The following is a 17,439-nucleotide window of genomic DNA, read 5'->3' as shown; positions in this document are numbered from 1 at the left end:
CATCTTTAAATTTTATAGAAGAAGCACTGAAGCCATCTAAAGCAGAACTTCACTGCATCTGTAAACCAAAAACGCTATATACTGTAATTCATTGCTAGTATTCATAGCAACCCCCTCCCCATCCATTCATGTCTCCATGCTTTATTTTGCTGAGAAATCACCCCCTAGCATTTCTGGCCATGGCCTCCTTGAGTAAGGGCAGATGATTCATGTAGCATTTACTTCCTGGAATCTATCTGCCCTTAGCTAAGACTTGCAGCTGGGAAAGCTCCTCCCCCTCTCCTAAACTCCTGGGATATATGACATCATTTTGGCCTAGACCTGAAACCAGGAAGTAACTAAAGAAATGTAAAAAAAAAAAAAAAGTTTAACACAAGTAAATATAATATACTTTCCCTAGCTATGTGGTAATGCTAGCAGCATAAGGATTAAAAATATTCAGTGTTGATTGAGAGAGTGAAGTTCTGCTTAGTCCTTCTCTGAACAACTGTCCCCCCTCTCAGCATCCTTCCAGGGAGGGATGGGCAGGGTGAGCCTTCTCACATGCAGCTGGTATGGGCCTCCAAGGTTTATGGGTGCATGGAGAAAACAAACTTTTTGTTTTTTCAGAATATTTATAAGATTCTGTTCTGGGTCCTGGAACCCAGAGGCTTTGTAAAGTGTTAGGTGGGATTGTTTTTGGGGAACCCACTTAGGCAGGGGTATTGAATTAAAGTTTAAGGAGGTCCGGTCACTAAAATTTTCTTTTGGCCGAGGTCCGAATAGGGCGTACCCCCTTACATTAGGTGTCGCCATCAGAGTGCAACTTTACATCATGTATTCCCATCACATCAGGTGTGCCCATCAGAGTGCCCCTTTACATCAGGTATCTCCATCACAGTGCCCCTTTACATCAGGTATCCCCATCGCAGTGCCCCTTTACATCAGGTATCCCCATCGCAGTGCCCCTTTACATCAGGTATCCCCATCGCAGTGCCCCTTTACATCAGGTATCTCCATCACAGTGCCCCTTTACATCAGGTATCCCCATCGCAGTGCCCCTTTACATCAGGTATCTCCATCGCAGTGCCCCTTTACATCAGGTATCCCCATCGCACTGCCCCTTTACATCAGGTATCCCCATCGCAGTGCCCCTTTACATCAGGTATCCCCATCGCAGTGCCCCTTTACATCAGGTATCCCCATCGCAGTGCCCCTTTACATCAGGTATCTCCATCACAGTGCCCCTTTACATCAGGTATCCCCATCACAGTGCCCCTTTACATCAGGTATCTCCATCGCAGTGCCCCTTTACATCAGGTATCCCCATCGCAGTGCCCCTTTACATCAGGTATCCCCATCGCAGTGCCCCTTTACATCAGGTATCCCCATCGCAGTGCCCCTTTACATCAGGTATCCCCATCGCAGTGCCCCTTTACATCAGGTATCCCCATCGCAGTGCCCCTTTACATCAGGTATCCCCATCACAGTGCCCCTTTACATCAGGTATCTCCATCGCAGTGCCCCTTTACATCAGGTATCCCCATCGCAGTGCCCCTTTACATCAGGTATCCCCGTCGCAGTGCCCCTTTACATCAGGTATCCCCATCGCAGTGCCCCTTTACATCAGGTATCCCCATCGCAGTGCCCCTTTACATCAGGTATCCCCATCGCAGTGCCCCTTTACATCAGGTATCCCCATCGCAGTGCCCCTTTACATCAGGTATCCCCATCGCAGTGCCCCTTTACATCAGGTATCCCCATCACAGTGCCCCTTTACATCAGGTATCTCCATCGCAGTGCCCCTTTACATCAGGTATCCCCATCGCAGTGCCCCTTTACATCAGGTATCTCCATCACAGTGCCCCTTTACATCAGGTATCCCCATCGCAGTGCCCCTTTACATCAGGTATCCCCATCGCAGTGCCCCTTTACATCAGGTATCCCCATCGCAGTGCCCCTTTACATCAGGTATCCCCATTGCAGTGCCCCTTTACATCAGGTATCCCCATCAGAGTGCTCCCTTACATCAGGTATCCCTGTCACAGTGCCACCTTGCATCAGGTATTCCTGGCAGAGTGCCCCCTAATACTCAAAGTACCCCTTTCTATCATATTCTCCATCAGAGTGCCCGTTTCCATCATGTGCCCATCAGAGTGCCCATTTCCACAGTATGTGCCCATTTGTGCCCCCCTAACATAAAATGGGCCCGTCAGAGTGTCACTTAACATAAAATGTGCCCAACAGAGTGCCCCTTAACATAAAATAAGGGTCACTCTGGTGGGCACAATTATATTAAGGGGCACTCTGATGTGCACATGTTATGTTAAGGGGCAATCTGATGGGCACATTCTATGTTGTGCCCATCAGCGTGCCCCTTAACATTCAATGTGCCCATCAGAGTGCCCCTGTAAGACTACACCCTACCTTGTGGGCAGACAGGAGCTGTGCCGGGATCCTTGCTGGACACTTGTGTATAGGCAGGGAGCGGGAGCCGCAGAGACCGTGAGCTGAAATGGGTGGGGCGCACATGTGATGCCATGTTGTCATGACGACCGCCCTGCTCCTGTTGACATGTGTTTAGTTAGTGGCTCGGACAAGCAGCAGTTTTGTATGTTTTATGCTATGGATTTTCTGTACCTTTTTGTATTTTAATACCTTTGTATTCTTCTGCATTGAAACTTTGTGTGTCACCTTGCTGAATAAAAGTGCAGGACAAACCTCTTGGACTGGTCTTGGGTGTCATGTTAAAAGGCTGCCTGTCTTATGCATGCTTTACTGCTGCCACCACCAATTGAGCATTCTAACCTTCCATAAGAAGAAGTAAATGCTTGAATGTCATCAGCATGGCCACAGGCTCATTTTTAAGCCAAGTGTCATATGACGTCCCTTGGTAGACGTCATATAACGTTCCTTGGTGGACATCATATGACGTCCCCTGGAGGACGTCATATAACGTTCCTTGGTGGACATCACATGACGTCCCCTGGAGGACGTCATATAACGTTCCTTGGTGGACATCACATGACGTCCCCTGGTGGATGTCATATGACATCCTCGGATTGAAGTGGTTATACCGGGACAATGCAAGTATCATCCTGGTATCAACGTTTTCATCTATTGTAGAAGTGTTTTGAGTGGCTGCAGGGCCACTTGATCACTTCCCCCTCATATGACTTCCCCTGGTGGACGTCATATGACCTCCCCTGGTGGACGTCATATGACATCCCCTGGTGGATGTCCTATGAAATCCTTGTTTTGAAGTGGTTATACCGGGACAATGCAAGTATCATCCTGGTATCAACGTTTTTATCCCCTGTAGAAGTGTTTTGAGTGGTTGCAGGGCCACTTGATCACTTCTACAGGCTGCAGAAGGGGGTCCTTTTATCCGCCACCACCTTTCCTGGGCTTGTCCGATCGGGGAGCCTGGGATCATTGCGACCGATGACATTGGCTGCATTTCACAAAGAGGAACGAATGTTGTTCCTCCATCTCTGTGAGCTCATAAACTGGGAGCATCAAGGATTTTGTTACTTCCGGTTTAGTTTATTTTTGTTTACCGGCTTTTAGAAGCATCTGATCAAACCAATCTCAGTTTGATCAGTTGCTTTGGAAGCCAGAGGAGAGATATGGGGTTTAATAGACCCCAGATCTTTCCATAAAGAGGACATGTGACGATCCTTTCTATCACAGGGGATGTTCCCTTGTAATAGCAGTAAAGTTGGAAAAAAAAAAGTTTTAACCGCTTAAACACCGCCCTATAGTAGAACTACTTCTACAGGGTGACAGGGCTGCACAAAATTACGTGTATATATAGGTGATTTGCATTTCCAGGTAGGGAGTGCCAGTGCTGCCCTACCTGCACTGACATTGGCGGCTAAGCATGTCAGTCACCGGGTCCCGTCCGGAGATTCCCCTCTGGCACCCGACGATCGCCGTGCAAAACTGACAGGGGAGAGACCTGTGTGTAAATAACACGGGTCTCTCTCCTGCCAGCAAGGACATGCTGCTTTGTATTTCTCTGAACAGCATGTCTCCAAGGTAAAAACGCACACAGTTAACCCTTTCATCACCCAAAAGTTAACCCCTTCCTGCCCAGTGCCATTAGTACAGTGCCAGTGCTTTGTATTAGCACTGATCACTGTATTGGTGTCACTGGGAATGTCAGTGGCAGGTAGTCAGTTCCCACCCGGTGTCAGAATGCCCGTCGCAGTCCCACTATAAGTCACTGATCTCCGCCATTACTAGTATAAAAAAAAAATAATCTAGTATCTATAACCGCCATTTGTAGACGCTATAACTTTCACGTAAACCAATTAATTTACACGTATTGGATATGTTTTATAGCAAAAAGTCAAACATACCGTTTGTTTGCTTTTTCAAAATTGTCGATTTTTTTTTTTGGTTTATCGCGTAAAAAATAACGCACAGGCGATCACATACAACCTTAAGAAAGCTCTATTTGTGGAAAAAAGGACATTAATTTCATTTATGTACAGTGTTGCATGGCCGCGCAATTGTCCGTTAAATAACGCAGCGTCGTATTGTAAAAAATGGCCTGGTCAGGAAGGGGGGGGAAATCCTCTGGAGGGCGAGGGGTTAAATTAAAAAAAAAATAAAAAGTATGTCCCTGTCCCTCGAGCTCACACACAAACGTGAGATTTTTAGGTGCCGTAGTTTGGCAATGTTCCACGGGCATACGCAGTGTTAAAAGGTGTTTACTACTCGGCGTGACAGGATCTTTTATATTTTACCAAAGTAGTGGAATTTTACCAAAAGAATGGATTTGAAAATCACTGCACAAATACCGTGTGACATAAAAAAAAATTGCTAGAAATCCCAGAGGAACCCTCTGCACACTGTTGATTATGTTTTCCAGCAAATGTTGCAATAAACAGGGATTTTTGGTTCACACATATTAAAATACACGTTTAACCACTTGCCAACCGCACTATGGCCGAATGACGGCTACAGCGCTGTTGTCCAGTTCTGGGAGGGCGTCATATGACGTCCTGCCAAAATGCGCCCTCCTGCACGCCCCTGGGGGTGCGCACCCAGGGATCTCCATGATCGCTTTGTGCTACGGACACAGCTAATCACGTGATGTGGTAAAAGGCCAATCATAGCAGCCTTTTAACATGTGATCAGCTGTGTCCAATGACATAGCAGATCACCTGTAAATGCAATTGCTGGTTATCGACTGCGCTTTCCTTACGCTGTGACAGTACTGCCGATTAACTGGCAATTGTCAGAGGAAGGATCGGCACCGATCATCAGGGCACTGATGATCAGTGCCCTGATGATCGGTGCCCAGCATTGCCACCCACCAGTGCCCAGCAGTGCCGCCCACCAGTGTCCAGCAGTGCCACCAGCAGTGCCACCCATCTGTGCCCATCAGTGCCTCCCACCAGTGCCCAGCAGTGCCAGCAGTCAGTGCCCAGCAGTGCCTCCCACCAGTGCCCAGCATTGTCACCAGTCAGTGCCACCATCAGTGCCCAGCAGTGCCTCCCACCAGTGCCCAGCAGTGCCACCAGTCAGTGCCCAGCAGTGCCGCCAGTCAGTGCCATGAGTCAGTGCCACCCACCAGTGCTGCCCATCAGTGTCTCCTATCAGTGCCCATCATTGTTGCATATCAGTGCCGCCTCATCAATGCCATCTCATCAGTGCTGCCTATAAGTGCCTATCTGTGCCGCCTGTCAGTGCCCATCAGTGATGCCTATCCCTGCCACCTCATCATTGGTGCCTATCAGTGCAGCCTCATCAACACACATCAGTGAATGAGAAAAATTACATGTTTCCAAAATTTAATAATAGAAACAAAGAAAAACTTTTTTTTTTTCTAATTTTTTTTCTTTTTTTGTTTATAGCACAAAAAATAAAACCCCCAGCGGTGAGTACATGCCACCAAAAGAAAGCTTTATTTGTGTGAAAAAATTATAAAAATTTCATATGGGTACAGTGTCACATGACCGCGCAATTGTCATTCAAAGTGCGACAGCGCTGAAAGCTGAAAACTGGCCTGGTGAGGAAGGGGGTAGAAGTGCCCGGTAGGGAGGTAGTTAAGCTGGCCAACTGCGTCACAGTAATCCCTCTTTGGCCGGTCCTACTCTGCTCAGCCAACTCAAATGCTGCTGTGGACACAATGCCAACCTGGGGCAAACTGACAAAGGGGGGGTAAGCTACGTGTGAACAATATGTGTGATTCAAAAATGCCTATTTTTATTCCAACGTTTGCTGGAAAGGACAATTAACCCCCCTGGCGGTATTCCTGAGTGTAGCTCGGGGTAAAGTTTCAGCACCACAAGCGGTAACCCCGAGCTACACTCGGGAATACACTGCAGCGTTGCTCCGGGATCTCTTCTTCACTTACCTTGTCCTGCGCTCCCGCGATGTCCCCCCTGCAGTGTCCCCGGCCATCTGTCTTCCGGGTTCCGTTCCCTGCGACGTCGGGACGTACGGGGGACGGAACTGGCGGGAAATTTGAGAGTTGAAAAAGTGACATTCACTAAATCCACTAAAATCACATAATATAACATTCCTGTATCAAACCATTTCACATACATTTTGTCCCGAGTGCTTTGTCCGGCACCCTGCCTGCATTTTTACTGTTCTTTCTGCCTGGAAACTGAGAAACGTCCATGGCGTCCAAAAAGCGTCCCTTTAGGTCAGACGCGGTTTTAGACCGGCTAGAGAACAGCGATAGTAAATCAGAACCACTTGCAGAATTGAGTGATAATGATTCGTGGGGGATATTCCTCATCAGACACTGAAAACGATTCTGCGACTGACCTCAGTGATGTGCAAACTTGGTGCTATATTTCACATTTCAGTGTTTTTAGTTTGATTATATTATTTAATTAAATGTATTATTATTATTATATTATTATTTTTTATGATTATTTATTATATTATAATTTATGATTTCGTGTTTCAAATTTTATCATACCCGGGATGTTTACTAGACTCTTGTTCGGACAGATTTCAGTGAGTTATTCCTAAAAATTACAGGCCTACAATAAAAAAATACTTATTTCCATGCAAAAAAAGTACCGCTTTGAGCACAGAAATACTGACATAATCAGACCGCTAGGGAGGCTACCAATGTGCAGGGGGTTCCTCTGGGATTTCTAGCGTATACATTTGGCTACACACCTTTAGCACCTGATAGATAGATAAATGCACATACAAGCTATTGGGATCGGAGCACAGGTATGTCTTGTTTCTGTTATAGAAAAAATTTCAACATCCGCCATTTTATTCTCTAGGGTACAGGTGTCAAACTGGTGGCCCTCCAGCTGTTGCCAAACTACAAGTCCCATGAGGCATTGCAAGACTGACAGTTACAAGCATGACTCTCAAAGCCATAGGCATGATGGGACTTGTAGTTTCACAACAGCTGGAGGGCCGCCAGTTTAACACCCCTGATCTAGGGCCTTTGCTTAACCTTTTGCCGCCCGGCCAATGGCCGATTGGTGGCCGGAAAAATCACTCAGCGTTCCGGGTGGATGCCATATGGCGTCCTTTGGGGCATGCACAGTTTGCGCGCCTGCAAAACCATGCAGCGGCGCGATCTGTCACCGGCCGTGTACCTCAGACACGGCCGATGACAGATCTGAGTACCTGCCCCGTTGCCGTTACAATGTTACTATGGTAACATTGTACTACTTTGGTCTCCGTGAAATATGAAAAAAAATCTTAAAAAAAGAGAACAAATTTAATAAAGAATTAAAAATAATAATAAAAAAAAAATATAGAATTTTTTTTTCATACTGTCACCAGTCAGTGTCCCTGATCACCGCCATGTTATATGATGACACTGTACTGCACTGGTGACAGTATGTAAAAAAAATTGTGAAAAAAATGTTTTTAATTTTCCAAAAAATTATAACAATAAAAATACAACTTCAAAAAACTCGCCATTCCTCTTATGAAGTACGTCGGACTGTCTACTCTGCAAAAAGGGATCATTTGGAGGATATCTGTCCTGTTCTGACATTTGGGGGATATCTGTACTGTCCTGACATTTGGGGGATATCTGTACTCTCCTGACATTTGGGGGATATCTGTACTGTTCTGACATTTGGGGGATATCTGTACTGTCCTGACATTTGGGGGATATCTGTACTGTCCTGACATTTGGGGGGATATCTGTACTGTTCTGACATTTGGGGGATATCTGTACTGTTCTGACATTTGGGGGGATATCTGTACCGTCCTGACATTTGGGGGGATATCTGTACTGTCCTGACATTTGGGGGATATCTGTACTGTCCTGACATTTGGGGGATATCTGTACTGTCCTGACATTTGGGGGGATATCTGTACTGTCCTGACATTTGGGGGGATATCTGTACTGTCCTGACATTTGGGGGATATCTGTACTGTTCTGACATTTGGGGGGATATCTGTACCGTCCTGACATTTGGGGGATATCTGTACCGTTCTGACATTTGGGGGGATATCTGTACTGTCCTGACATTTGGGGGATATCTGTACTGTCCTGACATTTGGGGGATATCTGTACTGTCCTGACATTTGGGGGATATTTGTACTGTTCTGACATTCTTGGACCTCAAGAAATTAGATTGGCCGTCAGTACTTCAGGATTGATCAATTTTCAGATCTATACCATAGTTTGTGAACTCTATAACTTTCCTACAGACTAAATAATACATCCTAATTTGGGTTATTTTCACCAAAGACATGTAGCAGAATACATCTCGGCCTAAATTTATGAAGAACAATTATTTATTTGCAAACTTTTATAACAGAAACAAAGAAAAACGTGTTTTTTTTTTTCCTTCAAAATTTTCGGTCTTTTTTTATAATTTAGCAAAAAATAAAAACCCCAGCAGTGATTAAATACCACCAAAAGAAAGCTCTAGTTGTGTGAAGAAAATGATACAATTTTAGCTTGGGTACAATGTTGTATGACCGCGCAATTGTCATTCAAAATGTAAGAGCGCTGAAACCTGAAAATTGGCCTGGGCAGGAAGGGGGTAAAAGTGCCCGGTATGGAAGTGGTTAAAGAAAGTATACATAATGTTTGGGGGTCCAAGAAATTTTCTAGCAAAACAAATGTAGGTGAGAAGTGTCAGAATCGGCCCGGTGTGGAAGTAGTTAAAAGAAAACGTTAAGCATGAACTTTTTTTGAGGGAAGTTGGGGGAAACCTTCCTTCTGGCATTTGTCGGGGTTTGGCAGTACAGGGACCAGCACAAAATATGCAGAACTGGTACAAAATGTCACCAAATGTTCATGTTGTGATACGCCAGCTGTACTGTGGTCTCCATTCTTTGTTTTCTCCTTGCAGTATTGCAGCATGATCCTGGAGCAGCAAGGGAGCAGCCCATTGGTGGAGCCTCTTCAGATCTACCCTCGTGGTAAGTTTGGTTGTATTGGTAGGTCTCACATTTGTGGTTTGAATCTTCTATTCCGGTCGGGAACTTGTGTGTGGAAGGAACAGTTGTGTCTCTGGGGGGGGGGGGGGGTGCGGGCCGCATCGGGTGACACCATCACAGGGGGTGCAGGAGCAGGATGCTGGCACAGTGACAGCTGCCCTACCCCGGTGTAGCGGTAAAATGAGTATCCCTTGAAGATATGTATCCCCTGAAGCAACTGCGTATGTGCCAGTTTCAGGCCGAAGAAGCTGATTGCTAACTCTGTGCTAAAGTCGGAGAACGGCTTCTTCGGCCTGAAACCGGCACATGCGCAGTTGCTTCAGGGGATACATATCTTCAAGGGATACTCATTTTACCGCTACACCGTCACCGCTCCTTCCTCTCTGCAGGGGTGACACCAAGTGTTACCGCACCGGGTGACACCAACCCTAGGAACGCCTCTGGGAAGGAACCATAGTCTTTTGTCTAAGGATACCAATATTTTTTGCTCTATTGCTCCAGGTATCAGGCTGGTGGTTAAGATGGTAATTTTTTTTCCATTTTTAGTAGTTTTAGCATTAAACTAACTTCTAAAAGTTAATTTTCAGTATTCGTTTAGAACACAGGTGTCAAACACAAAGCCTGCGGGCCAAAACTGGCCCACCAGGCCATTTCATGGGGCCCTTACACCGGTCCTGCAGCTGTGGCACCTCCTTCGTCTCTGACCCACCTTGTTTCAGTAGTTGGCAGAAGAGAGGAGGACAGAATTCCTCCACCAGATCCTGTCTTCTCAATGCATCCGCGGAAAGGCTTATCTCTGCCCTCTCCTTTCTCAGCAGTCGGCAGCAGAGAGGAGGACAGAACTCCTCCGCCAGATCCTGTCTTCTCAGTGAAGCCATGAAAAGGCTCATCTCTGCCCTCTCCCTTCTCAGCAGTCGGCAGCAGAGAGGAGGACAGAACTCCTAAGCTAATTCCTGCGCTTATCGGCAACAGAGTGGAGGACAGAACTCCTCCACCAGATCCTGTCTTCTCAGTGCAGCCGTGAAGAGGCTCATATCTGCCCTTCCCTGTCTCAGCAGTCGGCAGCAGAGTGAAGAACAGAACTCCTCCACCAGATCCTGTCTTCTCAGTGCAGCTGTGGAAAGGCTCATCTCTGCCCTCTCCCTTGTCTGCAGTCAGCAGCAAAGAGTGGGGACAGAACTCATCCTACAGATCCTGCGCCTCTCTGTGCAGCCATAGCACCCCCTTGTCTCCGCATTCCCCAGTCTCAGCATTCAGCAGACTTTGGCATCTCACTCCAGCCCTCCTCTGGTCCCCCTCCAGACCCTGCACTTTCTGCTTCCCAGCTCCACAACTTCTGATGGTTGGTGGGGGGGGGGGGGGCTTTTGGAACCTGATGTAAGGGGGGGGTGAGGTGGTCTGGGCATCTAGCTTTACAGATACAACCGGCCTTTTGAGGGCAGCCATAAATTGAGTTTGACACCCGTGGTTTAGAGGGATCATTTTAGGGGATAGATTAAGGATTCATTTTTGTCTTCATTTTGAGGTTCGGTTGGAGATTTGGAAGCTGGTTAAGTGCCAGGTTATTTATGTGGTAGTTCGTGTGTTAGGGGCGTGGAGGAGGGAGCAGTAGGTTTGAGGTCAAAGGTTGGATTTAAGCGATAGGTCATGTAAAGAGAGAGTTCAGTGTTAGGTGGAGTATAAGTGTTTAGCATCTCTTTGAATCCCCCTGAATGGTGTAGGATAGGCATATCCCTTATCCTGATCCGCTGATAGTGGTGTAGGGTAGGCACATCCCATGCCCTGATCCCATGGTGAATGGTGTAGGATAGGCATATCCCCTTTTTTGACCCTATGGTGATGGTGTAGGATAGGCACGTCTCCTGCCCTGACCCTATGATGATGGTATTGGATAAATGTACCATCTGCCCTGATCCCATGTTGATGGTGTTGGATAAATGCACCACCTGCCCTGAACCCTTGAAGGGGGAACGTCCCCTTCCTTGATCCCATGGTGATGTTGTAGGATAGGAACATCCCCTTCCCTGATCCCATGGTGATGGTGTAGGATAGGCATTTCCCCTGCCCTAACCCCAAGCTGATGGTGTACAATAGCCACACCACCTGCCCTGATCCCATGATGGTGGTGTTGGATAAATGCACCAACTGCCCTGAACCCTTGATGGTGTAGGATAGGAATGTCCCCTTCCCTGATCCCATGGTGATGGTGCAGGATAGGCATGTCCCACTGCCCTAACCCCAAGCTGATGTGTAGGATAGGCACACTAACTGCCCTGATCTCATGATGATGGTGTAGGATAGGCACACCACCTGCCCATATTTTAGAATGGAATTCCCTGGTCCTAAGCAATATATCAGCAGGCCTGGGTATTGCATTTTGGGGGGCAAGGGGGAGGGTGTCAAGGTCCTACCTTTTCCCAGAGGTTATGTTACTCCATGTGCTGGCATCCATCTTGGATTTCTGCTGAGCATGGTGGGAATCTTTTATGCCTTCAGGTCTCTGAGGTCCATCCCCCAGAGGGGTGTGGCTGAGGACATATAAGCCTGTGATCCGCACATGCTCTTTGCACTTGTGTCTTTGTCTTGCTACAGCTCTGTGTATACTCTCGTGACTCTTCTGGTATCTGACTCGGCTTGTGACTAGACCATTCTCTGTGTTTTCCTTCGATCTGACCTTCCGTTGCTGAACCCGGCCCGTGACCTGTGATTCTCTGTCTACTGTTCTGTACCGTTTTGTCCCGTTGTAGTCGACCCGGCCTGCCTGACTACGCTATTGTCATTCTTACCAGTTACACGCCATTGGCGGCGGCCATTACCGCAGCCGGGGTGTCTCGGGGGCCTCAACCTGGTTCCTGGCTGCGTCAAGTCCATCCCCACCATCAGGGGCCCTGGTGAAGGGCAGCCTGGGACTTAGACTCCGTGCCCTGAGGGACTTCGGGCTGTTGGTGGTGGTTGTCGTCAGTCAGTGCGTTACCCTGCCACTAGGCCTACCTGTCCGTGCTACAGCCCTGCCCTGACAGAGGGGTCAAGTTAAGATGTATACTTTCATTTGCACTGTACTGTTTAGCATTTTCCCTTGCAAGCACACTGTAATCTCTCACAATAAATATAAAAATATAACCTCATGGAAACATGGAGGGAATTACCCAAGGCATGGGACGCTAGTGGTGCCTACTACTGTGATTTTCACCTTCCATAGGGGGTCCCACAGGTATAGCATGTACTTGTATTGGTTCAGTCTGGTCCATTGTAACCCCATAAGAATTTCCATACCTGGAATTCAGGTTTAACTAAAAGGAACAGTGGCACTTGAGAATGGGTTTTCACTCTGAAATGTTGTGCTGTATAAGGATTTGAAATCGGTTACTAGAGCCCAGTGATTTGAAGTGTTCAGAGTTAACCCCTTGTGCCCTTTTTCATTATTGGAAGTCACCGGCTGATCACATATGATGTATAGCAAGTTACTGAAGCTTTGTATATGTGGAGCCTAAAGGTCCATTCAGTCATTCAAAGGCGTCACAGTGTGCGACAGATCATCAATGAAGCTTCTGCATTCAGCCTTGAAACCACATTTAGATAATTTTTTTCCAGATCATTTCTTATAAGAGATTTAGTGGCACTAGAATTTAAACAATGCCGTCTCCAAGGGCTCTTCTGAACCACTCAACTGCCAAGATGTTAGAAATTGGAGGAAATGTAGAAGAAAGAAAAGGCACAGACTCCGAGTCTTTGTGTGGAAAAATACTCTACCAAAAAATCTAGTATAAATAAGGCAAGTTTATCCGTTTTTTTGTGTAGTCTAGCCTTCTGCATCACTAAACCCATTATTTATATATATATATAGTTATGTTCAAAATAATAGCAGTCAGACATCACTAACCGGATCAATCACTGTTTTTGGTAGAAATGATATTTCTACATGGCAAATAATTTCCTAGCAGGTGTAGTAGAGTAATAGAAATCCAACAGACCCAACAGTCATGACATGCATGCTGCTGATTCTGTGTCATTGAATCACTCATTGAAAGGGGCGTGTTCAAAATAATAGCAGTGTGGAGTTCTATTAGTGAGGTCATTCATTCTTTGAAAAACAGGTGGCAATTATTGCCCTTATTTAAGGAAGGAAGGCAGCAAATGTTGGACATGCTGGTTACAGTGCATTTCTCTCTGAAATTCTGAGGAAAATGGGTCGTTCCAGACATTGTTCAGAAGAACAGCGTACCTTGATTAAAAAGTTGATTGGAGAGAGGAAAACATGTAAAGAAGTGCAGAAAATGATCGGCTGTTCAGCTTTAAATGCTTTAAAATGGCAACCAAAACCTGAAAGACGCGGAAGAAAACGAAAAACTGCCATTGGAATGGATAGAAGAATAGCCAAAATGGCGCGGACTCAGCCAACAATCAGCTCCAGGAAGATGAAAGAAGGTGTGACGTTCCCTGTGAGGACTGTTACAATTAGAAGACGCCAATGTGAAGCCAAGCTGTCTGCAAGAAGTCCCCGCAAAGTCCTACTGTTGGGAAAAAGACGTGTGCTGAAGAGGTTACAATCTGCCAAAGAGCACATTGACTGGCCTAAAGAGAAATGGCGCAACATTTTGTGGACTGATGAAAGTAAGATTGTTCTTTTTGGGTCTAGTGGGTGGAGACAGTTTGTCAGACGACCCCCAAACACTGAATTCAAGCCACAGTACACTGTGAAGACCGTGAAGCATGGTGGTGCAAGCATCATGATATGGGGATGTTTCTCATACTACGGTGTTGGGCCTATTTATCGCATACCAGGGATCATGGATCAGTTTGAAGACATCAGAGTACTTGAAGAGGTCATGCTGCCTTATGCTGAAGAGGAAATGCCCTTGAAATGGGTGTTCCAACAAGACAACGACCCCAAACACACCAGTAAACGGGCAACATCTTGGTTCCAGACCAACCAGATGGACGTTATGGAGTGGCCAGCCCAATCCCCGGATCTTCATCCAATAGAAAACTTGTGGGGTGACATCAAAAATGCCGTTTCTGAGGCAAAACCAAGAAATAGAGAAGAACTGTGGAATGTGGGCCAATCATCCTGGGCTGGAATACCTGATCACAGGGGCCAGAAGTTGGGTGACTCCATGCAACACAGATGTACAGCAGTTCTCAGAAACAGTGCGACTACAACCAAATATTCATGAAGTCATTCAAAGGAAAGCAAAATCTTCAAACATTTCTCAGTTTATATAGTGAATGTTTGAGTTTGTAAAGAAGAATACAAACACTGCGATTTTTTTTGAACCGTCTAATATTCACTTTTCTTCAATTTTTTTAGAGGAACAACACAAATTTGATCTATTTTTCTTTATGTTTTGATTTGGAATAGAATGTGTCGTGTTCCCAATGCATTTGTGTGGATGGAAATAAAAGCTATTAGAAGGATTTTGAGCTTTATTCACTTTTTTCAACACACTGCTATTATTTTGAACACAACTGTATATACACAGTTAGATCCATATATATTTGGACACAGGCACAATTTTCATACTTCTGGCTCTGTATGTCACCAGAATAAATTAAAACGAAACAATCCAAATTAATTTAAAGTGCAGACTTTCAGCTTTAATTCAATGGGTTGAACATAAATATCAAGTACAAATGTTAGGAACTACAACCATTTTTATACACAGTCCCTCCATTTTCAGGGGCTCAGATGTAATTGAACAAATGAATATAATCATAAATAAAATGTTCATTTTTAAGATTTTGTTGAGAATCCTTTACTGGCAATGGCTGCTTGAAGTCTGGAACCCATGGACATGACCAAAGACTGTATTTCCTCCTTTCTGATGCTTTTCCTGAAGTCTGGAACCCATGGACTTTACCAAAGACTGGGTTTCCTCCTTTCTGATGCTTTGCCAGACTCTAACTGCAGCTGTCTTCAGTTGTTCTTTGTTTGTGCCTTTCTGCCTTTAGTTTTGCCTTCAGCAAGTGAAATGCATGCTCAATTGGGTTGAGATCAGGTGAATGACTCAGCCATTGCAAAATGTTCCACTTCTTTTCCTTCTTAAGCTCCTGGGTTGCTTTTGCAGTGTGTTTTGGATCATTGTCCATCTGTACTGTGATGCGCCGTCCAATCAACTTTGCTGCATTTGGCTGAATCTGGGCTGACCGTATATCTGTAAACACTGCAAAACTCATCTGGCTGCTTCTGTCTTCTGTCACATCATCAATAAACACCAATGACCCAGTGCCACTGGAAGCCATGCATGCCCATGCCATTACACTGCCTCCACCATGTTTTACAGATGACGTTGTGTGCTTTGGATCATGAGCTGTTCCAAGCCTTCTCCACACTTTTTTCTTCCCGTCATTCTGGTACAGATTCATCTTAGTTTCATCCATCTAAAGAATGCTTTTCCAGAACGGGTCTGGCTTTTTTAGATGTTTTTTGGCAAAGTCTAATCTGGCTTTTCTATTCTTCAGGCTTATGAATGGTTTGTACCTTGTGGTGAACCCTCTGTATTTGCTCTCGTGAAGTCTTCTCTTGATTGTAGACTGACAATGATACGCCCACCTCCTGGAGAGTGTCCTTCACTTGTCTGGATGTTGTGAATGGGTTTTTCTTTACCACAGAAAGGATCCTGCGATCATCCACCACTGTTGTCTTCCGTGGACAGCCATGCCTTTTTATGTTGCTGAGCTCACCAGTGCGTTCTTTCCTCAGAATGTACCAAACTGTTGATTTGGCCGCACCTAATGTTGCTGCTAAATCGCTGATGGGTTTGTTTCGTTTTTGAAGCCTTACAATGGCCTGATTCACTTGCATGGACAGCTCCTTTTGAACGCATGATGGAGGTTCACAGCAATAGATTCCAAATGCAAATACCGCACTTAGAATCAACTCCAGACCTTTTACCTGCTTAATTGATGAAGAAATAAGGAGCAGCCCACACCTGGCCATGAAACAGCTTTTGATTCAATTGTCCAATTACTTTTGGTCCCTTGAAAAAGGGGGGATGGCTACTCTTAAGAGCTGTAATTCCTAAACCCTTCCTCCAATATGGATGTACATACCCTCAAATTAAACCTGAGAGTGCGCACTTTCAGCCCATATCCATTATATAACTATAACTTCAATATGTTTTGGTCAATACCTGAAAAATCTAAAATTGTGCCTGTGTCCTGTGTAGGCAGGTGTAAAGAATGCTTTCAAAAATATATATTTTAATTGTTTAGTTTTATCAATTTACAAAATGCAAAGTGAGTGAACGGAAGAAAAATCTAAATCAAATCAATATTTGGTGTGACCACCCTTTGCCTTCAAACCAGTATCAGTTCTTACACTTGCACACTTTGTACACTTGCACCTAGTCAGGAATTTTGTAGGATTAGAGTTGGTTGTATAATTAACCAATTGTACAAAGCAGGCGCGAATGATCATCAATTTCATATGTAGATTGAAACAGCCATTTACTGAAACAGAAACAGCTGTGTAGGAGACTTAAAACTGGGTAAAGAACAGCCAAACTCTGCTACTAAGGTCAGGTTGTGGAAGACAGATTCATGTCACAGGTCATACACCATGGCAAGACTGAGCACGGAATCAAGATACAAGTTATACTGCCACAGCGAGGTCTCTCCCGGGCAAAGATTTCAAAGCAGACTCTGCTTTCAAGATGTGCTATTCAAGCTCTTTTGAAGACGCACAAAGAAACTGGCAACATTGAGGACCTTAGACGCAGTGGTCGGCCAAGGAAACTTAATGCAGCAGATGAAAGACACATCCCTTCAACATCGGAGGATGTATGGAAACCAGTGGGATCCAGGTAGACCCATCTGCTGTATGCGGAAGTTTGGCTAAAAATGGTCTTTGTGGAAGAATTGTGACCAAAACAAGGCTAAGCGTCTCTACTATGCACAAAAACATCAGAACTGGGGTGCATAAAAATGGCAGCCAGTGCTCTGGACTGAGTCAAAATGTGAAATATTTGGCTGTAGCAGGAGGCAGTTGGCTGAAGGGCTGGAGTGCGGCTCAATAAGGAGTGTCTGCAGGCAACTGTGATGCATGGTGGAGGTTCCTTGCAA

General features: G+C 45.5%; 1 protein-coding gene across 2 annotated transcripts in view; it reads left to right on the top strand.

Annotated features, from left to right (window-relative positions):
- MAP2K5 (mitogen-activated protein kinase kinase 5) overlaps positions 1-17,439 on the top strand; it is a 345,280-nt gene that overhangs the window by 33,379 nt on the left and 294,462 nt on the right. For both annotated transcript variants that reach the window (XM_089660977.1, XM_089660975.1), the window contains exon 4: positions 9,291-9,360. In XM_089660977.1, coding sequence (XP_089517103.1) covers positions 9,291-9,360 — 70 coding nt within the window. The remainder of the gene's footprint in view (positions 1-9,290; positions 9,361-17,439) is intronic.

This window comes from Staurois parvus, unplaced genomic scaffold (genome assembly GCF_062004578.1).
Source record: "Staurois parvus isolate SC_StPar_1 unplaced genomic scaffold, SC_StPar_1.0 ptg001300l, whole genome shotgun sequence".
NCBI lineage: Eukaryota > Metazoa > Chordata > Amphibia > Anura > Ranidae > Staurois > Staurois parvus.
This window is presented reverse-complemented; position numbering and strand designations above follow the sequence as displayed.